The 25,238-nt window shown below is 38.0% G+C and overlaps 1 protein-coding gene and 1 long non-coding RNA gene across 27 annotated transcripts in view; one reads left to right on the top strand and one right to left on the bottom strand.

Annotated features, from left to right (window-relative positions):
- On the top strand, positions 1-24,729 carry LOC147871705 (uncharacterized). Its single transcript, XR_015538430.1, has 2 exons — positions 1-144; positions 24,588-24,729. It is a non-coding gene; the product is annotated as an uncharacterized LOC147871705 (long non-coding RNA).
- LOC147871702 (uncharacterized) overlaps positions 3,094-25,238 on the bottom strand; it is a 76,763-nt gene continuing 54,618 nt past the window's right edge. For 19 of the 26 annotated variants that reach the window (XR_015538404.1, XR_015538427.1, XR_015538409.1 and 16 more), the window contains 4 exons: positions 20,483-20,585; positions 15,062-15,155; positions 14,523-14,806; positions 7,476-7,680 (listed from right to left, as the gene is read on the bottom strand). Coding sequence is in view for 2 of the 26 variants with exons in the window: in XM_087360396.1 (XP_087216522.1) it covers positions 3,249-3,391; positions 15,062-15,155; positions 20,483-20,585 (340 nt within the window). In the remaining 24 variants the exon portion in view is untranslated. Of the gene's footprint in view, positions 3,392-7,132; positions 7,385-7,475; positions 7,681-14,522; positions 14,812-15,061; positions 15,156-20,482; positions 20,586-25,238 lie in introns of those variants that run through there. The other 7 variants (XR_015538425.1, XR_015538424.1, XR_015538426.1 and 4 more) reach the window with 7 other exon arrangements.

Genomic DNA, 25,238 nt, shown 5'->3' with positions numbered 1-25,238 from the left:
ATATCAAGCCAGTCGCACTATCACTGCTCCAGAAGGAGCACTTCGCATTCTTGAATATTGACTGACAGTTGACCTAAAACATCAGAAAAGTGAAAGAAGACGTTATCAACTATTTGAAGTATCAACTCTAACAACTCCAACAAGGTAAACTGATACTCATTCGATATATTACGATTACGAAAACTATTATGAAAACTGACTTTATGATCGATTTTAAGACGAATATTTGCAGGGGTGGGGCTGGACGTAGAAAGTTGACTGACCAAGAACTGTTGGCCTCTGATCAGCGACGTAAAGAAGTAAAATATCAGATTACAGGAAGCGCTCCAAAAGGATTAGCCATTGTTGTCGTCAAAAAATGACGTCATCAAAAATGTCACCTTATATTTGTTTATACACGGGGGTTAGTTTAGTGTCTTACTCAACCAACGCAACCAACCCACTTCGGGGGGTTGGTCAAGTGTTTAAACCCCCCATTCGGGGGGGTTAGTTTAGTTTCTTACTCAGGGGTTAATACACTTGAATGGGACACTAAACTAACTCCCCTTCGGGACAAACCAAGGTTGGTTGCGTTTTACAAACTTGACCAAAGGAGCGCCCTGCTCTAGTATGTATATAATACGCAGGTGTTATATATGCTGCTTTGTGGAAACAATAGACTGTTCACTCATCCAAGGCTACTATGTAAAAGTAAGTAAAGTTTGACCCACTATACGCCATGTAGGCGCTTGAGGGGTGAGTGGAGGTATAGCTCCTCTCTTCCTTGACCTCGGCACTAGATGGGGGTGAGTGGTCAGCATCACGCCCCGGGAAAGGACCCCGGTACCCATTGTAGAGGAGGCTGGGTGGGCCCCAGAGGCTAGAGGAAAAATCCTCCGCTCCCGTCGGTGATCGAACCCGTCTTCCAGCCCGTAGCTAGTCACTATACTGACTGAGCTATCCCGGCTCATAAGGCTACTATGTACATGTAAAACCTCTCAAGTCGTAGCAAATCCACTCGTTTAAGGCCCAAGTCGGAATGAAAGGAGTTCGTACTCGGAACGGGGTAGGAGACGGAGAAGAAGCTGAAAATGTAAGTTGTAACTTACCTGTCTCATATTGCACAATTGCACGCAAATCTTTAACGCATGTTAGATAACATTAACTGCTCTTGACACAGCAATGATTTATCGTAACGTTTCCTCGCCTCAAAGTCAGTCGATTCAAAACGTGTTCCAGAAAGTTTATGGACCTACTAAGTTCAGCAAATAATCTGTTCAGTGTACAGAGCCCCGTACTTCAAACACGTCGATCTGGGTACAATTCCCGTCCATGATTTTACTCTTCTGTTTAATCACACGCTTATGTGTGGGTGTAAAACTTGGTCTCTTGCACTGACAGAAGGACCGATATCATAATTAGGAGCTGCGTAATTTATTTACGTCAAATATTATTAAGCTGATCATCAAGTCGGATAAAATGAACGTAGCGCATATGCGGAGATAAACAACATTTACGAAATATGAGTTGAGAACGTGCTAGTGACAGGGGCACAGCCCCTCCCCCTACCATGACCACCTGTCCCTGAATAACGCTGAACTCAGGCACATTAAACAGTTGAAGGAAAATTATAATAATCTTGAAGAATACAATGATGCACTGAAAATGTCAGAATGCTGTTAGCGAGTGAATCCTTGAATGATATTTAAGAATCCAGTCCTTACCGCGAAGAAAACACTTCACTTCACCATTACAGAGATCAACTGGCTAACGCTGTTTAAGAAATTGACCGCTGATTACGGCGAGAACCACACAAAACCCATAAAGACAAGTGTTACCGATTGTTGGAGTAGGTGGTACGTATAGTTACCATTCCATTTAAAGGGTATAAAAGTAAAGTTCGGTGGTATTACTGCATCCATCTTCAGGCCGATATTTGAGATCTTCACAGCGGTGAGTATGAAGATTTCTGTCTTTTGGGATGTTCAGCTGTGTAGTCTGGTAGGTATTTACTAAAGTTTCGGTGGTCATACTTTCTTCCATCTTCAGGGCGATATTTGAAGTTTTCACAGCGGTGAGTTTGAAGATTTCTGTCTTCTGGGATGTTGAGCTGTGTAGTCTAGTAGGTATTTACTAATGTTTCGGTGGTCATACTTTCTTCCATCTTCAGGGCGATATTTGAGATCTTCACAACGGCGTGTATGAAGATTTATATTTTCTCGGTTCTTGCGCTGTGTAGTCTGGTAAATGTTTTCTAACGTTTCGGTGGTCTTACTGCCTGTCATACATAGTCAGTTCCGTGCAGAGCTCGAGTCAGCCAAAGACCGCATTCCACAACCAGACTCATGCATAAGAAAGAACTACATCTCCTGCAATATAGGCATCCCTTCCTTACCACCCCTAAACAATGTGCGTGACTGTAGTGATCAATGGCGCCCGACGACTAAGCCGCCTATATATATCACACCAGTCTTCCCTCCGCTACATACAAACAGACGTGACGGAATTTGTTAATTTTCGAAACCAGAAACAAGTGTCAAGATCCGAGTTTCTTTCGACACTGCGCGTAAAAAATAAGTTTAAATATTGTAGAACCGAGTCTTGTCCCTTTGAAGCCGAAGAGAGAGAGAGAGAGAAGAGAGAAAGTGGGGGGAGTAGCGATAGGCACTACTGCAATAAATGGGGGAGGGGTATAAAGTTGGTTGTGGGCTACGAAGGTTCCCAGGCAGTGCCCGCTCGTCCTTCTGGTATGAATAAGTTTAGTGTGGACAAGGGATTTAGGAGACAGGATGGGGTAAGAAATAGGGTAGGGGGGAGTTGATTCGGGTCTTTGCGTTAATTTTGAATTTTGATATTGGCCTTGGGGGTGGCGTTAGGAATAATTTACGTTAATTTTTTGGGGGGGGGCTACTATAGAGCGGAATTTTGATATTACTCTGAGAGGGCTGCATGGGAGGCATGCAGAGCAACGTGGAGTTTGGGTACCAACTCAGCATTTGCTCTAGTACCGAGGAAAACCACGGAAAACCTTGGTCGAGTTGGCCGGTCGCAGGATCTTCCGGATGCGTGCTGCTGACTTCTAGCCAGCAGTCCGGTATTTAAAATCGCGAGCCCTAACGGTAGCCTCTGTCCGTGCGCTTCCTTTATTAAAAACTGATACATTTTTTTTTTCTTCTTTTCATTTTTACAAAGATATGTTTTGGATAAGAAACGACCAACTTGGCTCGTTGCTTATCCAATTACAAAAGTTTCAATCCATATTCCATAAATCATTTTTCCATTTTCTTGCCGTGGTCGTCTTGTGTCCGTTGGTTCGCGGTCGGTCCAGCGTAGGGGAGTGGTCGATGTGACCGCCTATGGACTGGACTCTCCGGGGTACCTATAACGGGCTGGTGGTGCACTGTAGTGGGGGCTACAAAAGAAAAGCCGAGGTTTAGCTGCGTTTATGCAGGAGGTGAAGGAATTTTAAGGTGTGCTGTTGGGCTAATGTTACAGAACAATGTACTACAGAGGCAATCCTCTGACCGTTTATTGAGCAAAAGGATTGGAGGATTTCGCGGGTTGGGTCACCTCGCAAGAAGGGCTCGGGGGCGGAGGTATTTGTCAATGCTGGGATCGTACTGTCCTAGCTCTTGAATTTGACTGTTGTAGCTGGTGGCCGATTTCAAGTATAGCCTATTCGCTAATCCTTTAATGTAATTCTTGATCAACGGCATTCCGGTCTGTTCGTGTAGGGTACTAATTGGAGTAACCCTTGGCAATTTGGTTATTATTCTGAGGACTTTGTTCTGAAATGTCTGAAGTTTTTGTAAATGAGTGTTAGCAGCGTAGCCCCAGGCGGGGGAGGCATACGTCAGTATGGACCGGAGGAGTGATTTATAGATCATTAACGATAAATTTACATCCATTCTGGAGGATTTATTGAGTAAAGGAAATAGTTGCCTCAGTCTGAAGTTGGCTGTACGGAGAATGGATGATATGTGGGCCTTGTACGTCAATTTGGAATCTAGAATGACACCCAGATATTTGGTTTCGGAGGTAAAAGCTACGGTTTTATTAAAAAATTTTACGGTGGGAACAGTGCAGCGATAGTCGCGTAAACGTTTTGAAAACACGGTTGTGGTGCACTTGTCAATGTTGATCTGAATTCTCCATCTCCGAAACCAGGGTTCCAGAAGGCCTATTGCTCTGTTTAGTTTCGTTATCGCTATGTCTAATTTTCCTGAGCGAGCACTGATATTTGTGTCATCTGCATAGATTGAGATGGAAACGTTGGAGTCATTCTCAATGGATGGGATGTCATTTATGTAGATGTTAAAAAGTGTTGGCCCGAGTAGGCTACCCTGGGGAACGCCGGCCCTGATGGGGCGGCAGCTTGAGTGAGAGCTCCCATGTGAAACAGAAAATGAACGGTTCTGGAGGTAACTGTGAATTACGTGGATTAGGTGAGGCGGAATTTTGACTTTAATGAGTTTTGCTATTAGCCCCGTGATCCAAACTTTATCAAATGCTCGTTCTATGTCCAGGAACAATGCCACTGTAGCTTTCTTATTGTTAAATCCGTGAGTGATTCTCTCTATATTTCTTAATAGTGTGTGCGTTGTGGAATGTCCACGTTTAAAACCATACTGGTCATTTCTGATAATGTGGAGCTCCTTAAGTTGAAAATTAATTCTTTTTAAGATGATTTTCTCAAAAACTTTGCCTAGGGAATTTAATAAACTTATTGGCCTATAATTTAACGGGGAGGAATGGTCCTTTTTTGGTTTTGGGAGCATGATAACTTTAGCGTTTTTCCACTGGGTAGGAAAATAATTTGAAGCTAATGACTTGTTAAATATTTTTGCAATAAATCTGAAAACAGGCCGTGGCAGGTGTTTTAGTACTATGTTCTGAATCCCATCAGGGCCAGGAGCCTTGCGGGGTTTAAGGTGGCGGATAATCCATTCGACCTCGCAATGGTTTGTAAGCCTTACGGAGGCCTGCGGAGGTTGCATCAGGAAGTCGGTAACTACCTGCTCTGTGCTAACGGTGAAGTTGGTGTCTACGTTTGGGTTCGTTTGGAATATTTCTTCTAAAGTATCAGCAAAAATATTCACTTTGTCTTGGTTGGTAATTGCAACGTTGCCATTGTGTTTCAGGGGTGGGATTTTTGTGTCCGTGTTTGTGAGGCTTTTTGTTATCCTCCACGTGTCTTTAGTGTTGGTAGTGTCGAGGCCTTGGAGTGTTTGCTGCCAGGTGTTCGAAATTTGATCTTTAATGGCCGAGTCAATTTTGTGTTTCAAGGCGTTGATGAGGGGACGAAGCCTTATGTCGTGGGTTCTTTGCCACTGATTTCTCTGTTTGTTTCTTTCTTGGATGAGAAGTCGAGTGGCTGCTGCAATTTGCATTGACCTGAAAGTTCTCCGTCTGAGCGGAATAGAGTGGTGCGTGGCCTTATTCAGAACGTCTGTAAGGTGGTCAATAGCTGTATCAATCTCACTGCTACAGCAGTTCCCATCTACGCACTGTGTGTTTAGGTTTTCAGAAATGTAATTTTGAAAAAGATTCCAATTGGCTTCGCTGTAGACGAATGTATGTTTTAATTCGTCTGGTTCTAGTAGACCACGTATTCTAAGAAGAACTGGGTTGTGGTCGGATGTCGAAAGACTGCCTTGTGTGCGTATTGAGTGGCTGGAAAGCACGTTACTGATTATGGCAAAATCAAGTATATCGGCTTCACCAGGATTACAATCTGGAAAGTGTGTGGGGTGGGATGGAGCCGAGATTACGTAATTACTTTTATAGTAATGTTTGAGAAGTGTCTGCCCCGCTGCATTGTTCTGCCGAGCGTTCCAGGTTAAATGCTTGGCGTTGAAATCGCCTGCTAGAATTACTTTGTTTCCGGTTTCCAAAAGATGGTCCAGGTCACTCTCTATAATTTTGCCCGGGGGGTTGTAAATAGAGATTAGTACTATTGTTTCCCTATTGATGTTAACTTGGATAGCTGTCGCTTCCATGTGTTGGAGGGGGGGAAGGGGAATCTCCGAATGCTTGAAGCCCTGGCGAATTAGAATGGCCGTTCCGCCACCCCTCTGATTTAGCCTGTCAGACCGGAATGTCGTGTAGTTTGGGCACTTATATTTTGTTGCAGATTGTAAATGAGTTTCATTAATTAGAGCTATGGGGATGTTATTGGTTTCCAAATAATCTAATAGTTCTGATTTTTTAGTCTTGACGCCTCTGGCGTTCCAGAACAGGATGTCAGTGTGGCTGAGGGACCTACCCATGATTAGGAAGACCGAGGAGGGTGGCTAGGAAGTTATTAAAGATTATTGGGAGGGCGCTCTCATAAGGGTGCTGCATGAATTGTAAAAGCATTCCTGAGATGGAAGATAGAAGGTACTGGAAAGAGAAGTTCGGATTGAAAGTCCGAACAATTTCGACAAATTCTCTTGTCTGCTGCTGGGTGTGAGGATTTCCGAGTCTCAGACCCGCGGGAGGGTGTGGGTATTGTTGGGTGCGTTCATGAGATGTGTGTGTCTCTCTCTGGCTCGTGTGTTCTTCTTTTCCCTGCCTGAGTTGTTCTGTGTTGTTCCCCTTAGTTACTTTGGTCTTGGGGCCTGAGGGCCTAGATTTTGGGCCGAGAGATGATTCGGCAGGTGTGACGTCCTGCGCTACTACAGAGAGAGCGGGAGAGACTGGTCTGTCCGGAACCGGCGAAGATCTGCCTGTTACAGAATTCGGAGGCTTGCTCGCTGCAGCCTGTGTTGATAGAACTCGTCTTTATCGCATTTAAATATTCGGTTCGTACCGCGAAGAAAACACGTCACTTCACAGACGCAGAAGTAGCGTGAAGTGCGATGCGCCTTTGTTCGTATAAACAAATGTTTGTAGAACATAAACCATTCGAGACATGTAAAATCTGAAAACAGATTTGGAAAGCTCATGACGTAATACGTATTTCGTACGCAATATGTCCAGATCCATCTCTTACGGTTTTCGAGAGGCGGGCGCTTAACGCGGCAGATACATCGAAAATTGTACGCGTTGGTTCATTAAATTTACAATAAATGTATAAACAATTATAATTACAACAAAATGCATTACAGATTCTTAAAGGTCCTTATTTACTGATCATTTTACATATAAGTTACATCACCCTTAATCTTACCATTCCTGAGGAATGAAAGTTTAAATGTGTCTCGGCGCTGGATCATACAAACGCTGATTTGCCGAATCACCCTTCAGTATGGACGTATTTACGTCATTACAGTACACGCTCCTTCTCAACATGGCAACGCTGGAGACAGATGGCCCCAAGCAAAATGGCGAAGCGATTTCACCCCGCCCCCTTCCGGTCAGCTGCCTTGGTGATTCATGTGCGAAGAGCAGTTTACCTTAACACGTGTTCCACAACTCTGGGCTGAAAATTAAGAAACATGTACACGACCTAACAAAGCAGAGGACCACCATCTGTAATTTTAACACTTTACGAAAATTATTGTATAATATACCTCGTGCGCCTGACTGCTGCGATCGTGGGTTCGAGTCCCACTCAAGGCCGATCACTCATGCAAGGAGTTTCGAAATGTAAGTAGACCAACTTTGGCAGGACCGAAGGGACTTAGGACAGCGAAATGATGACGGGTAGGCCACGATCTTGCGATTCATGGAAAATAATGTTAACAAATTGACCATAGTGAGTTTTCAGCGAACCCTCTGAAACATGAAGTAGATTTGTAGATATTTAAGAATCCAGTTAATACTTCAAAGAAAATACCAAACATCATAACTAGTTCAAGCCTCCCCATCCCCAAAATAAATGCACAGAAATAACAGCTACTTTAACGTTCTTGACGAATACATACGTACAAATACAAAGCGAGAGAGAACATAACCCAGGAGTGAACAGAATGTCTCACATTTAATTATCCGTCAGGTTGCCTGTTAAAGGACGTGATGCAGCTACTAACCATTGAAATGTAAATGGCTACTGATATAACTGTTATTGTCAGTTACCAGTTCCTGTTATTTAAATAACAGCAGGAAACTGGTTACTGGTAATTCAGCTGCCGACCTCAGCTACTGTACAGTGAAATGTGATCGGGATCTCCACTAACAGCGACATGGCAGTTATCAGTTCCACTAATTCAAACAGTTGCTGCAAATAACCAGTTATTGGAAAGTGCAGCTACTAACCAGTGAAATGTAAATGGCTACTGATATAACTGTTAATGTCAGTTACCAGTTCCTGTTATTTAAATAACGGCAGGAAACTGGTTACTGGTAATTCAGCTGCCGACCTCAGCTACTGTTCAGTGAAACGTTATAAGGATCTCCACTAACAGCGACATGGCAGTTATCAGTTCCACTAATTCAAACAGTTGCTGCAAATAACCAGTTATTGGAAAGTGCAGCTACTAACCAGTGAAATGTAAATGGCTACTGATATAACTGTTAATGTCAGTTACCAGTTCCTGTTATTTAAATAACAGCAGGAAACTGGTTACCGGTAATTCAGCTGCCGACCTCAGCTACTGTTCAGTGAAAAGTGATCGGGACCTCCATTAACAGCTACATGGCAGATACCAGTTCCACTAATTCAAACAGTTGCTGCAAATAACCAGTTATTGGAAAGTGCAGCTACTTACCAGTGAAATGTAAATGGCTACTGATATAACTGTTAATGTCAGTTACCAGTTCCTGTTATTTAAATAACAACAGGAAACTGGTTACTGGTAATTCAGCTGCCGACCTCAGCTACTGTACAGTGAAATGTGATCGGGATCTCCACTAACAGCGACATGGCAGTTATCAGTTCCACTAATTCAAACAGTTGCTGCAAATAACCAGTTATTGGAAAGTGCAGCTACTAACCAGTGAAATGTAAATAGCTACTGATATAACTGTTAATGTCAGTTACCAGTTCCTGTTTTTTTTAATAACAGCAGGAAACTGGTTACTGGTAATTCAGCTGCCGACCTCAGCTAATGTACAGTGAAATGTGATCGGGATCTCCACTAACAGCGACATGGCAGTTATCAGTTCCACTAATTCAAACAGTTGCTGCAAATAACCAGTTATTGGAAAGTGCAGCTACTAAAAAGTGAAATGTAAATGGCTACTGATATAACTGTTAATGTCAGTTACCAGTTCCTGTTATTTAAATAACAACAGGAAACTGGTTACTGGTAATTCAGCTGCCGACATCAGCTACTGTACAGTGAAATGTGATTGGGATCTCCACTAACAGCGACATGGCAGTTATCAGTTCCACTAATTCAAACAGTTGCTGCAAATAACAGTTATTGGAAAGTGCAGCTACTAACCAGTGAAATGTAAATGGCTACTGATATAACTGTTAATGTCAGTTACCAGTTCCTGTTATTTAAATAACAACAGGAAACTGGTTACTGGTAATTCAGCTGCCGACCTCAGCTACTGTACAGTGAAATGTGATCGGGATCTCCACTAACAGCGACATGGCAGTTATCAGTTCCACTAATTCAAACAGTTGCTGCAAATAACAGTTATTGGAAAGTGCAGCTACTAACCAGTGAAATGTAAATAGCTACTGATATAACTGTTAATGTCAGTTACCAGTTCCTGTTATTTAAATAACGGCAGGAAACTGGTTACTGGTAATTCAGCTGCCGACCTCAGCTACTGTACAGTGAAACGTTATCAGGATCTCCACTAACAGCGACATGGCAGTTATCAGTTCCACTAATTCATACAGTTGCTGCAAATAACCAGTTATTGGAAAGTGCAGCTACTAACCAGTGAAATGTAAATGGCTACTGATATAACTGTTAACGTCAGTTACCAGTTCCTGTTATTTAAATAACAGCAGGAAACTGGTTACCGGTAATTCAGCTGCCGACCTCAGCTACTGTTCAGTGAAAAGTGATCGGGACCTCCATTAACAGCTACATGGCAGATACCAGTTCCACTAATTCAAACAGTTGCTGCAAATAACCAGTTATTGGAAAGTGCAGCTACTTACCAGTGAAATGTAAATGGCTACTGATATAACTGTTAATGTCAGTTACCAGTTCCTGTTATTTAAATAACAACAGGAAACTGGTTACTGGTAATTCAGCTGCCGACCTCAGCTACTGTACAGTGAAATGTGATCGGGATCTCCACTAACAGCGACATGGCAGTTATCAGTTCCACTAATTCAAACAGTTGCTGCAAATAACAGTTATTGGAAAGTGCAGCTACTAACCAGTGAAATGTAAATAGCTACTGATATAACTGTTAATGTCAGTTACCAGTTCCTGTTATTTAAATAACGGCAGGAAACTGGTTACTGGTAATTCAGCTGCCGACCTCAGCTACTGTACAGTGAAATGTGATCGGGATCTCCACTAACAGCGACATGGCAGTTATCAGTTCCACTAATTCAAACAGTTGCTGCAAATAACCAGTTATTGGAAAGTGCAGCTACTAACCAGTGAAATGTAAATGGCTACTGATATAACTGTTAATGTCAGTTACCAGTTCCTGTTATTTAAATAACAGCAGGAAACTGGTTACTGGTAATTCAGCTGCCGACCTCAGCTACTGTTCAGTGAAACGTTATCAGGATCTCCACTAACAGCGACATGGCAGTTATCAGTTCCACTAATTCAATCAGTTGATGCAAATAACCAGTTATTGGAAAGTGCAGCTACTAACCAGTGAAATGTAAATGGCTACTGATATAACTGTTAATGTCAGTTACCAGTTCCTGTTATTTAAATAACAGTAGGAAACTGGTTACCGGTAATTCTGCTGCCGACCTCAGCTACTGTTCAGTGAAAAGTGATCGGGACCTCCATTAACAGCTACATGGCAGATACCAGTTCCACTAATTCAAACAGTTGCTGCAAATAACCAGTTATTGGAAAGTGCAGCTACTAACCAGTGAAATGTAAATGGCTACTGATATAACTGTTAATGTCAGTTACCAGTTCCTGTTATTTAAATAACAACAGGAAAATGGTTACTGGTAATTCAGCTGCCGACCTCAGCTACTGTACAGTGAAATGTGATTGGGATCTCCACTAACAGCGACATGGCAGTTATCAGTTCCACTAATTCAAACAGTTGCTGCAAATAACAGTTATTGGAAAGTGCAGCTACTAACCAGTGAAATGTAAATGGCTACTGATATAACTGTTAATGTCAGTTACCAGTTCCTGTTATTTAAATAACAACAAGAAACTGGTTACTGGTAATTCAGCTGCCGACCTCAGCTACTGTACAGTGAAATGTGATCGGGATCTCCACTAACAGCGACATGGCAGTTATCAGTTCCACTAATTCAAACAGTTGCTGCAAATAACAGTTATTGGAAAGTGCAGCTACTAACCAGTGAAATGTAAATAGCTACTGATATAACTGTTAATGTCAGTTACCAGTTCCTGTTATTTAAATAACGGCAGGAAACTGGTTACTGGTAATTCAGCTGCCGACCTCAGCTACTGTACAGTGAAATGTGATCGGGATCTCCACTAACAGCGACATGGCAGTTATCAGTTCCACTAATTCAAACAGTTGCTGCAAATAACCAGTTATTGGAAAGTGCAGCTACTAACCAGTGAAATGTAAATGGCTACTGATATAACTGTTAATGTCAGTTACCAGTTCCTGTTATTTAAATAACAGCAGGAAACTGGTTACTGGTAATTCAGCTGCCGACCTCAGCTACTGTTCAGTGAAACGTTATCAGGATCTCCACTAACAGCGACATGGCAGTTATCAGTTCCACTAATTCAAACAGTTGCTGCAAATAACCAGTTATTGGAAAGTGCAGCTACTAACCAGTGAAATGTAAATGGCTACTGATATAACTGTTAATGTCAGTTACCAGTTCCTGTTATTTAAATAACAGCAGGAAACTGGTTACCGGTAATTCAGCTGCCGACCTCAGCTACTGTTCAGTGAAAAGTGATCGGGACCTCCATTAACAGCTACATGGCAGATACCAGTTCCACTAATTCAAACAGTTGCTGCAAATAACCAGTTATTGGAAAGTGCAGCTACTAACCAGTGAAATGTAAATGGCTACTGATATAACTGTTAATGTCAGTTACCAGTTCCTGTTATTCAAATAACAACAGGAAACTGGTTACTGGTAATTCAGCTGCCGACCTCAGCTACTGTACAGTGAAATGTGATTGGGATCTCCACTAACAGCGACATGGCAGTTATCAGTTCCACTAATTCAAACAGTTGCTGCAAATAACAGTTATTGGAAAGTGCAGCTACTAACCAGTGAAATGTAAATGGCTACTGATATAACTGTTAATGTCAGTTACCAGTTCCTGTTATTTAAATAACGGCAGGAAACTGGTTACTGGTAATTCAGCTGCCGACCTCAACTACTGTACAGTGAAATGTGATCGGGATCTCCACTAATAGCGACATGGCAGTTATCAGTTCCACTAATTCAAACAGTTGCTGCAAATAACCAGTTATTGGAAAGTGCAGCTACTAACCAGTGAAATGTAAATGGCTACTGATATAACTGTTAATGTCAGTTACCAGTTCCTGTTATTTAAATAACAGCAGGAAACTGGTTACCGGTAATTCAGCTGCCGACCTCAGCTACTGTTCAGTGAAAAGTGATCGGGACCTCCATTAACAGCTACATGGCAGATACCAGTTCCACTAATTCAAACAGTTGCTGCAAATAACCAGTTATTGGAAAGTGCAGCTACTAACCAGTGAAATGTAAATGGCTACTGATATAACTGTTAATGTCAGTTACCAGTTCCTGTTATTTAAATAACAACAGGAAACTGGTTACTGGTAATTCAGCTGCCGACCTCAGCTACTGTACAGTGAAATGTGATCGGGATCTCCACTAACAGCGACATGGCAGTTATCAGTTCCACTAATTCAAACAGTTGCTGCAAATAACAGTTATTGGAAAGTGCAGCTACTAACCAGTGAAATGTAAATAGCTACTGATATAACTGTTAATGTCAGTTACCAGTTCCTGTTTTTTTTAATAACAGCAGGAAACTGGTTACTGGTAATTCAGCTGCCGACCTCAGCTACTGTACAGTGAAATGTGATCGGGATCTCCACTAACAGCGACATGGCAGTTATCAGTTCCACTAATTCAAACAGTTGCTGCAAATAACTAGTTATTGGAAAGTGCAGCTACTAACCAGTGAAATGTAAATGGCTACTGATATAACTGTTAATGTCAGTTACCAGTTCCTGTTATTTAAATAACAGCAGGAAACTGGTTACTGGTAATTCAGCTGCCGACCTCAGCTACTGTTCAGTGAAACGTTATCAGGATCTCCACTAACAGCGACATGGCAGTTATCAGTTCCACTAACCTAAACTGAACCTAACCTAACCTAACGTAACGTAACCTAACCTAACACAACATAACACTACCTAACACCCTAACTAACCTAACTTAACTTAACCTAAACTAACCTAACCTAAACTAACCCAACCCAACCTATACTGAACTAACCTAACGTAACCTAACTTAACCCAACCTAACTAACCTAACCTAACCTAACTTAACCTAACCTAACCTAAACTAACCCAACCCAACCTATACTGAACTAACCTAACCTAACTTAACCTAACCTAAACTAACTTAACCTAACCTAACGTAACCCAACCTAACCCAACTCAACTTAACGTAACCTAACCTAAACTAACTTAACCTAACCTAAACTGAACTGAACTAACCTAACCCAACCTAACACCCTAACTAACCTAACCTAACCTAAACTAACTTAACCTAACCTAAACTAACCTAACCTAACCTAACCTAAACTAACCTAACCTAAACTAACCTAACCTAAACTAACCCAACCTAACCTATACTGAACTAACCTAACTAACCTAAACTAACCCAACCCAACCTAACCTATACTGAACTAACCTAACCCAACCCAACCTAACTAACCTAACCTAACTTAACCTAACCTAACACAACATAACACTACCTAACACCCTAACTAACCTAACCTAACTTAACCTAACCTAAACTAACCTAACTTAACCTAAACTAACTTAACCTAACCTAAACTAACCCAACCCAACCTAACCTATACTGAACTAACCTAACCCAACCCAACCTAACTAACCTAACCTAACTTAACCTAACGTAACATAACCCAACCTAACCTAACTAACCTAACTTAACCTAACCTATACTGAACTGACCTAACTAACCTAACCCAACCTAACTAACCTAACCTAAACTAACCTAACGTAACCCAACCTAACTAACCTAACCTAAACTTAACCTAACCTATACTGAACTAACCTAACGTAACCTAATCTAACCCAACCCAACTAACCTAACCTAACTTAAGCTAACCTAACCTATACTGAACTAACCTAACCTAACTAACCTAACATAACCTAACCTAACCTAAACTAACCTAACCTAACCCAACCTAAACTGAACTAACCTAAACTGAACTAACCCAACCTAACCTAATTATAGTTTCGAAGTATTCTAATAAAAGCGGGAACTCTAGTTATTTCTAGAACATTGTGCATTAATGTAACTTAGAATTTCGTTTCCTTACCCTTTTTAATGTTGCTTTTGTATTTCTCGTATACACTTCAGGAGATATTGTGCAGCGCACGGCATAGAGAACAAACTCAGATTTGTGCGTAGTCCAGAGAGTGCAATCTTTCCAGTCTTATTCTTTGTGTAAATTGTTGATCGGGGCAGTCAAGGCCTGTGATGATAACGATGGTAACTGCTGATTTAACCCAAGTTTTCGTAACAGGCAAGAGTGACGCTGCCTCGATGGGGAAGGCAAGAAGCACGTAGCGAGGATTGAAAATGGTACCGTACATTTCACACCTATACTGAAAAGTTCTTAATAAATAATGATTCCTAATGCATACAGTAATTACCATTCAATATGATATTATCGACTTACTACAAACATTATAGCTACTTTTATTACAATTATATATCTTCACGTATAAATGTTTATGTGGACATCCACCTCAAATGCTCATGCACGGTGAATATAAGAAATTATTGTTTTATTTGTTTAGAAAGAAACTCATTTCTAAACTTTATTATGTAATAAAGCGCATCCATGATACTCACTGTGAGATCCTCGATCATGACTTCCGGAACCACATTCTCGTCTCGCAACCACAGTTCGTGACACGTTCGAATGAAAATGTTGATCGCTCGAAGCCTAAGAACAAAAATGTAAAATGAGTTTAAAATATTAGTGAATATTACTGTTAAAATCTTCAAATTATTATCTTACATATGTAAACAAACTTTCAGTGGTACGTAATATGAGAGTGAGATTCATAAAGCTGATATCAAGTGACTCACATAAATACTAACTAAAATCTAAGATATTGTAGGTGCGTCATATTGTGATTTATTTAAATAGTATTAAAAATATATATTAAAATTAGCCGTCGATCACAATATAATATAATTAAAAGATTAAAATATCATTTTATGTTCCCTATCGAGTACTCGATTAACATGTGGAACATACACGACATGTTTCGGCTATATATAGCCATCTTCTGGTGTTATGTTATAAACTTTTCACTGAATTTCTGATTTTTTACTGATTTTTAATGATTTTTACAACGAATGAAGAAACAATATAAAGGACAAGAACATCATAGAAAAATGAAGACTAAAAATCATTAAAAATCAGTAAAAAATCAGAAATTCAGTGAAAAGTTTAAATACATAACACCTGATGATGGCTATATATAGCCGAAACATGTCGTGTATGTTCCACATGTAAATCGAGTACTCGATAGGGAACGTAAAATGATATTTTAATCTTTTAATTATATTATATTGTGATTGACGGCTAAATTTAATATATATTTTTAATACTATTTAACTAAAATCTGTTAACGATTCTCTCAAGCATCCATCTATTATGGACGGTTCCATTCACTGGAATGAGGACAATTCAGAAAGAGGAAAAATGCTTAACAATTTTGAAATTAATAACCCTATCGTTCAATACATTTGTTTTCAAAAGCCCCCCCAAAAAATTTCCTAATTTGCTCTCAATACTTTTGCGGCATTAAGCCACCTTCGCACTGCTCCTCTCTTTATCTACTTCTTAAATTCAACACGTGTTGGAGTCTACGACCATCCAGAAAGGACAATATTCCCTCTTTGAAATCTTCCACCTATCCTTAAACTTTCTCCTGACTAATACACCATTACGAAAATACTGAACTGCAATTCTTTAACAAATTTTACTAGTTTTCGATACTCTGAGACAAAAATTGCCCGTCTATGGAGCAGACACGTTAAATATGACACAGTATTAGCACGACTCAAAATGCAAATGGAAAACCTAATCTGTGTGTAAACTGGAGAATATTTTTCCAGAGATACCAGCATCGCTTGTATATTTCACGTGCACGTAAACATTAACACCTTAGATTCGAAGCCATCTTAAAATGGCCTTAATAAAATTGTCTGCCTTACAATATATATTACTGTTAATGCAAGACGTTATAGAGCATGAATGTTAGAATAGAGGACAGACTCACGCACGCACGCAAAGTCAAAGGTAATTTTGTTACACTTTCAGTTCTCAGTACAAAGCAATTAGTGCTTAATTTGTGACAGCCGAGGGACACATCACTCTCTCTTATGCACTATTTATCTTCTACAGAATCAATAAAATATATACATAGAGGAAGAAGATTCTTATGAATTGCTCTAAAAAAAGTGGAGACATTGTTTTCCGTAACCTACAATTATAGCCGCGGTGGTCTAGCGGTCAGAACGCTGGCCTTGTAATCCTGGGGGTCTCGGGTGCCCGAATTTATAACTTGTGTTGGGCAAGGCCGTGGTCTAGGCAACACGGAGTTTTCCTCCGTGGCATCCCAACAATTACTCCATTCACACACAGATGAAGGCAATGGCAAACCACTTCTGGATCATCTGCCAAGAACGTATATGAACAGGTCCCAGTCCGAGAAAAGGATGGAAGGATCCTGTTCATATGGACCTGTCGTCAGACAGAACTTTGAACCGATGTGGCCATCGTTAAATTCAATTCCCTGCTTCTATGTCTCTGCAATAAGGATCTAATCCACAACGACCACAAATGCCTTGTCAGTTACAAGTAAAAATGCCAATTTTAAATGCTTTGTATCACAGCCTCCTCTGAGACGCGCGTGTTGTAGTGCAACATTACAGAATATTCTTTAATTCAGAGAATAAAAATAATCAATTTGAAACCACAGAAATGCATGTCCATTGTAGTCTTGTGGGTGGTGATGCCACGAGGCCTTGAAGAAGATTATCCGTGTTCGAGAGGAATGTATTGCTTACAAATGGAGGTGATACACCAAACCCTGACTATGGAGGCAGTTAATTCCTGTTAAATATTGGTTATCACCAACAAGACTACAAAGCATTACAACCCAGAAGGCAACTGTCATGAGAACCTCAGATCTCGTATAAATATTTATTATCTTATCATAATCAAACCTATATTCATGTTAGTAAATGCTGTCACAAATTAAGCTGTAAACATTCCAATAAACTAGAGTAATATAAGATATTGTAGGTGCGTCATATTATGATTTATTTAAATAGTACTAAAAATATATTAAAATTGGCCGTCAATCACAATATAAGATAATTAAAAGATTAAAATATCATTTTACGTTCCGTATCGAGTACTCGATTTAAAATGAAAACTAAAAATCATTAAAAATCAGTAATTCAGTTAAAAAGTTTATAACATAACACCTGATGACGGCTATATGATAGCCGAAACATGTCGTAAATGTTCCACATGTAAATCGAGTACTCGATACGGAACGTAAAATGATATTTTAATCTTTTAATTATCTTATATTGTGATTGACGGCCAATTTTAATATATTTTTAATACTATTTAGAGTAATATATTCATAACGGGTACCATAATGAGCTGCAATGAAAATACATCACGTAAAAGTAACATTATAATAACATCTTCCCTTCACACACACACACACACACATATATATATATATAGAATCTATGAACATTTGTGTGAAAATTATATTTCATATCTTGAGATTTAAACTAGATGTAGCGAGTTTAAAATCTCATTGCAACAGGCATAAAATATTCTAAAAGTCCACGATCCTAAACACGTATTTCACCGATTGAAATCTACTTGGACTGATATCTTACGTCTATCGAGTGTCTGTCTGCAAACAAAATAAAAAAAAAAGATTTTTTTTTGGGACATTTTTGTTATAAGTCTGATAATAAAATGTACATATTAATATATTCATCTGGTATAACACCTATAATATAACTACGGCTTTTTTAATTAAAATATTCCACAAAAAAAAATATGAATGCTTTCGCTTATAAAAATGTAGTAATATTACCGATATCCCATTTCTTTTGAACGGTGCACAGAACAGTAAAGTGGTTATGTAAAAATATTATTTTTGGTGAGTATATTTCACAAAAAACTGTCGGTCTTCCCTAACCTCAAACTTCAGCTGAAATTCTATACTATATATATATATATATATATATATATATATATATATATATATATATATATATATATTGTATACCAATTGTATAATGTCTAAGAATTTAATTCATAATTATATAAGGAGTATGGGTGTATCTGAAACTGAATGTAATGTTTTAATACGCTATCGTTACACATCCTGATGTATTCTACTGTTGATATATTATCTTATAACTGAATAATGAAGTTCATTTAATTTAATATAACATCAAGTGTAATGACAAAGAATATATCAGAGCAAGGATTATCAGTCATTTGGAGGTCTGTGGCCACGATAACCATTTCTTACCAACCCACCGACACGTACGTATAGAAATTACGACATTTATTGAAAAGCCATACGAAATCCATAAACATTTATAAAATGTACTGAATATAGAGGGTGTGCGTGGTTTAAGCATTAGTTAACAAGTGGTTATTAATACAGAACACAACTGCAATCACAAACTCCTTTCTGGCTTCCGCTAGAACCTATGTGACTAACATACGCAGCGATCATTCAAGCCTGAGGTTAGATTAGGTACCAATCTCATTATTTTGATGCTGGATATAATAATTACTGCAAACATCTGTAAAAATATTAGATTTAAAGTAAACGAGAAATAACGTAATCAAAATGAACGCAGGAGAGCGAGAGGCAATGTACAGAAAGTTCAAACGAAAGCTTATGCATTATGATATGGATTACTGACGAGAGAAAGGAACTACATCTGAAATAGCAGATATAATACCTCAATCAACTTGTTACTATTTAAAGTAGACGCAACGTAGAATGGGACATTCACACTGGAAAACTTGACGTACTTCCTTAAATCTTAGCAGCCCAGGAATTATATTCCAGATATCAGCGTGTCTAAAACTATCCGACAAAGATTATTCATGCCCATAGAATGATATAAATTTTCATACAGAGATAATGGTCTTATAGAATACTTAGGGCCACAATTACGAAACTTCATTCGAACCGTCTTAATTTTTTTTTTTTTAAAATTCCGGACTGCACATACGATTTTAGAAATACTAATCTCTGAACTAGAATGATTATATCAAATGTGTTGTTCTGCCCTAATACAGCGTCGACCTCCTACTTGAGACTTCCATAGACGTTAGGTCATTCACAGAATACATAAATTTTTTAGTTTAAATGAAGTGTTCCAAATAAGAATTTTTATATTTTCACATAGCATTTGTTGTCCCTGGAGAACTACAGCAAAAATGGAATTTAAGCCCTGAGATTGTAAATTACTGCAAATGATTTAATAAACCAATGATAAAAATGCTCCCTGTGTACAATTTTATTTCTAATGAGTCGTAGTTCCAAGCGGTTATGAAAACATTCGAAACGATGACTAACGGAGTTCAGAAAATCACCCTTTACGCAAAATAAGGTATGAAAACAGGGGAAAACAATTTATCGGCCAAACTATTTTAATTTTACAGCGCTCGTAAACTGATCCAGTGTTTTCGTCGTATTTAAACATTTCACATTTTGCGATTACTCTAAGAGATTAATTTCTTACTAAGATCATAGTTTACGTCACTGTGTAGGTTAACTGTTGAGATTTTTTTAAAAAAAATAACCTATGGATGGGGAGAAGGGGACAAAATATTCTTATAAATAGAAATAAATGATAAGGCGTGTCATTCCTACGAAAAGGGAAAAATATAACAAATTATAAGAATCAAAATTATACAGAAATGAAAGATTTAAGGGAACTGAAAAATTTTTTTACTCAAAATTGTATCACCCAGAACTATAATAAAACAAATATTTTTTAAGTACAAAAAAAGATTTTGATTTTGAACTTATAAATATATTCCTATATACAAAATTCTGTAAGCAATTATTATGTGAGAGGTTGAAACCACGTAGACGTTTTCAAGTGGGCGCCCCGAAACGGTCCCAGACATACCAAATATTACATATCAAAGACGATCAATAATTTTTATGAAAAAATTAATCAATTATAACTTACATCATGCAGATTCTGTATAGTACGTCCCAAATCTTCTGCCGTGTTGTTGAAGGATGTCGACGTCGAGGTTCGAATAAATTCGGGAGTGTTCTTCACCAGCGATCTGGGTAAAAAAGAATTGTCCAATAAATGATCACAAAATCTGTGAGGGAGTTAAGGAGAACACCCATAAAAATGTTGACCACTGAAGAGATCGGAGGGACCAGTTCGACTAATCCTGGGATCAGAATGGACCCCAAAGGCCCAACCCCCGAAGACAAATTACTATTAGCCATTCTCGAGTTATCGTACAGAAGAACGTGTGGTTTGTGAGGACACAGATAGATGGCAGCACGTTCTAAGCTGAAATCTGCGACAGATAACAACAAACTGAATACTGGTGGCAACCCTGTATGGGCCAAGATCATTGGATAAAGTCTGCTATACAAGGTCTGGGGAAATATTTCATGCTAAAACCCCAGGGGTGTCAAACCTAGTGGGAAAGCTCAAGAAGTTCAAGGCTTGGAGGTGGCCTAGCAGTGCGAGTGGCATGCCCAGGGTGGTCTAACGACCCAGGATGACGGAAGCGCTCGGGTTTCAAAGCCACGGATTTTGAATGTTCGGAGGGGAGGAGGGCATTCACTCATCTACATTGATATGAGTCACGAGAATAAAGCTGTTAAATAAACGTAATAATTATAACTATGACGAAATCTTTCAAAGACTTAAATTCACACGAAACTATTCACTTTTAGATTACAACCATTCAAATTCCTGAGGTCATATACAAAATTACAATCTATATTAAGATATTCACTAATTACTGTTATTATACACACTGAAACAAAATTAAAATTTCTGTTTTAAAGTCATTTTTTTAACAGGGACCAAAACTAGAATAATAAAACAAATCTCAGCTCATCTGAGACCTCCTTTCTTAACATTTTATTTATTATATATTAAATCTTGTCCGTCTAATCACAATAAATTCTTATTAAATATTAAAATATTTAAAATATATCAAATGATGTTCTTTATCGAAATATTCGATTTACATTAGACCATCATTTTTTCACGACATGTTTCAGTTCCTAAAAGAACAGTCTTCAGGTGAATATAATTATATAAAGATTCAAATTAATAATAACTTAAATACAATTTCTATATATTATTTTAGCGTACATTTTTATCAGACATCGTTTGATATGTGATACAAATGTACGCTAAAATAAAAATCTGATATAAATGTACGCTAAAATAATATATAGAAATTGTATTTAAGTTATTATTAATTTGAATCTTTATATAATTATATTCACCTGAAGATAGTTCCTTTAGGAACTGAAACATGTCGTGGAAAAAATGATGGTCTAATGTAAATAGAATATTTCGATAAAGAACATCATTTGATATATTTTGAATGTTAATTATTGTAATATTTTAATATTTAATAAGAATTTATTGTGATTAGACGGGACAAGTTTTAAAATATAAATTTATATTTAAATTACACATACAAATGATGTACAGTTACCAAGATAATGAACAGAATGAAAAACATTTAGTTACATAAATTTTATTTTTCAACTGAAATTGAATTAATCATATCAGATATCAGTTTTGCTGACATACATTTATGTCAGATATTTAATTAAATGGATATATAAAAGTCACATGCACGAGTATATAACGATACGCACATAAAATGATAATTTTAATTAAACTTTATAGCCCGGAATAGATTCTAATATTCTCCGTCAAATCTTTACTACCTCTTTGTTTAGTAACCTCGCTGCATGCGTTAGAGTACGACATTGACTGGACACTGTAGCGCGGTGCTTCATGGTTAATAAATCCTGCATTTCAATTTCAGCCCCGAATTTCAAAATATTAAAGACAGATGACTGCCTCCTCCCACGTCGTACGTAATTCACAATAACCACACCATTTACGCTACGAAACAAATAACTGAGAAGACACTTTTTACCGTAACATTATAGAAACAAGGCAGTACAGAACCTCATGACTTACGCGGATTAGTTAGGGCACGTACCGAATGTGATATCCACGATTAATATCAATGCAAAGAGCAAAACATTGTTATAGACATACAATTGATTTTCCTAAAAATATTCTTCATATTAAAATCCACTGTGCCAGTCATTTACCATCAGCTGGCTGAATTTTCTTGCTAAAACTTTGTGTAACCCTGGAACTGGGACATTTAAGGCTATTAGAAACCAATGTCTGCCGCTGTGAAAGAGAACTGTTTCGCTGTGTAGTCGAATCCTCTCGTTAGATACTATATAATCTTAGCTATTGAAAATATTAATAATTTGTAGGTACAAGTATCTTTTATACGATTATTAAGTACCTTTGAGAAAAATTTAATGTCTCTAGTGGACGTTTTGAAGCTGTGTCCAGGTACTGAATAAGTTTCTACAGAAGCAGCAGCCTGCTCTGGATTCAGTTCCACCACCAACGGATTGGCCTCAACAGAAGAATCATTTGAGATATTAACGTCATATAATTTTTTTTACAAGATATAAACAGAATTTAAGAATTTATTTTTAAAAAACGACGACGACTGTTTGTGTAATATCATATTCGTTTCGAGGAACGAAATAACTCGAAGTCTCTCTTACTATTACAGTTTAAATGATTAAGAAAAGTCCTCACGAAACGCTGTTTTCTTTCGGACAACATTTCAATGTGAGATTGAAAAAAAAGTATTTCCAATTTGATATCTGAGATTTTGGATGTCATAAGAATATGGAACGCGATCTTCTGGATTACATTACAGCGCAGTCTACGTTAGGTTACCAATGTTCAGAGATAGAAGGCAATCGTCGTGCTAACGTAGCTTTATTACATTTATTGAAACGAATTTATCAATAACGTCGTAATCATTTTTCTATGCATTGCCAACAAAACAGCGCATGACAATTTTCATGTGTTTTTAGGATTTATGTGGTGGTACACTGGTAAAGAGAATTACTGTGGAATGAATGACATTTCTTCCGACACGTCGTGCCACGTTCCACCCAAAGGAGACTGAGTGGTGTTGGCGATTTATAAACCTTAGTGACATTCTTATTTTCTCGGACCCTTATAAATGATTGGTGACTAGAAACAGAAATTTTAAAGAAAAAGGAAAACAGACAGGGAATTTCTTTATTAGTTCAGAAAACTGTTAGCTTCTCAAGAAGCCCTTTGCTCCGTAGCAGTGAGACGTGCGTCATCTTCGCAAGTGGATAATTACATGAAAGTTTCTGTTACGAAAGTAACTTGCTGGTAATGGAGCATCAAGATGATAAACTCCACGTCCATAAGTCACCTTCTAATTCAGTTATTTTTTAATAGTTTCACGCACGTTATACAAAAATATTCCTCTTATATACACAAAAAATACTTGGGAGAGGTTAATTTCAGTCTCACACAATAATTCTAAGTAATAAATACCTAATTCTATGCAAGCCTGAAAGTAAGGTGGAGAAAGGTGGTAATATTCCAGATTAAGTTCAGTGAATTACTTACGTATGTAACTTACAGCCTTGGTACTTCAGAAATTCCTGTGAACGCTCTGTCCTTTTCCTTCTACTTGTCAGTCAGTAAATCATACGGCCCCTCCTATTATTATTATTCAGTGTTCTGTCTTACGACTGGTCCATTGCTCCGCCCAAAAAGAGCTCTCCAGTTTTCCCTATTCTCAGCTTCTCGTTTAAATTCCTGGAACTTCATCTAATGTACGGCAGCAAAATTATTTATTTAGTTCATTCATTCATTTCATTAGGATTTAAAAGCTGAGGCTAGATATAATAAAAAATGATATATTTTTTCTGTCCGTGTAGCAAATGAATATCTTGAATTTAGGTTTATTCTACGGTGATAAATATATTTGCAGAACAGGTTGAACAAAGATCTTGAATCTCTCGCATAACGCCTAAAATTGTATTTTAAAGTCTTTTATTTCGAGACTTGTCGGAACAAAAGTTTCAAGGCTAATTTACACTAGTGGCTTTACGTGCAAGTTGCATCCTCAAAATTATAATTTGGATAGTAATTTTGAAAACAGAGTCACAGTGCATTCCTGTTGGATATTTCTGATTCTCAGTTTATTTCTCAGCTGTACAGGTTATGGGATAATGAGTACCTATAACGAGTTGAGGAGGAGGAGGATATGGAAGAAAGCGAATGTGGCCGATTTTAAGGCAACTGTCACAGGATTCAACTGGAAGGACTACAGAACTTCAAGAAAATATAAATACGTAAGAACAGTCTGACCTCAGGCATTTAAACCCAGAATCTTCAAACACAAATATAAATAAAAGTACCAAATACTTAACAGTATTTGATTTATGATTTACGGAGTAAGATATTAAATATATAACATTTAATACTGCGACAGTTAGTAAATAAAACAGTTATAGTAAGAGACAACTACAGTTCTAAGTTTGAAAAAAAAGTTAATGAAATACTAAGATTACCATGTATCTGTGTCAATTCAGAAAAAATAATATCAAGTTATGGTAGGCGACATACAGAAAAATTACATTCTTTTATGTCCAAGAAGAACAAATTTTTAATAAAAATAATGAAATGAGATGATAATGTTGCGTCATATTGTGTTGAGATATATACTTGTTCAATTTTATCAGTCTAAACACAATAAAATATTATTATTAAATATTAAAATATTATTACAATTAACATTTAAATATTTAAAATATATTAAAATGATGCTCTCAATCTAAATCGAGCATTTCGATGGAGAGCA

The sequence above is a fragment of the Zootermopsis nevadensis genome, unplaced genomic scaffold (assembly GCF_977971745.1).
Source record: "Zootermopsis nevadensis isolate Lab colony 2312 unplaced genomic scaffold, Znev_1.0 Znev_ptg000044l, whole genome shotgun sequence".
Taxonomy (NCBI): Eukaryota; Metazoa; Arthropoda; class Insecta; order Blattodea; family Termopsidae; genus Zootermopsis; species Zootermopsis nevadensis.
Note: the sequence above shows the minus strand (reverse complement) of the source record. Positions and strands in the feature narration are given on the sequence as shown.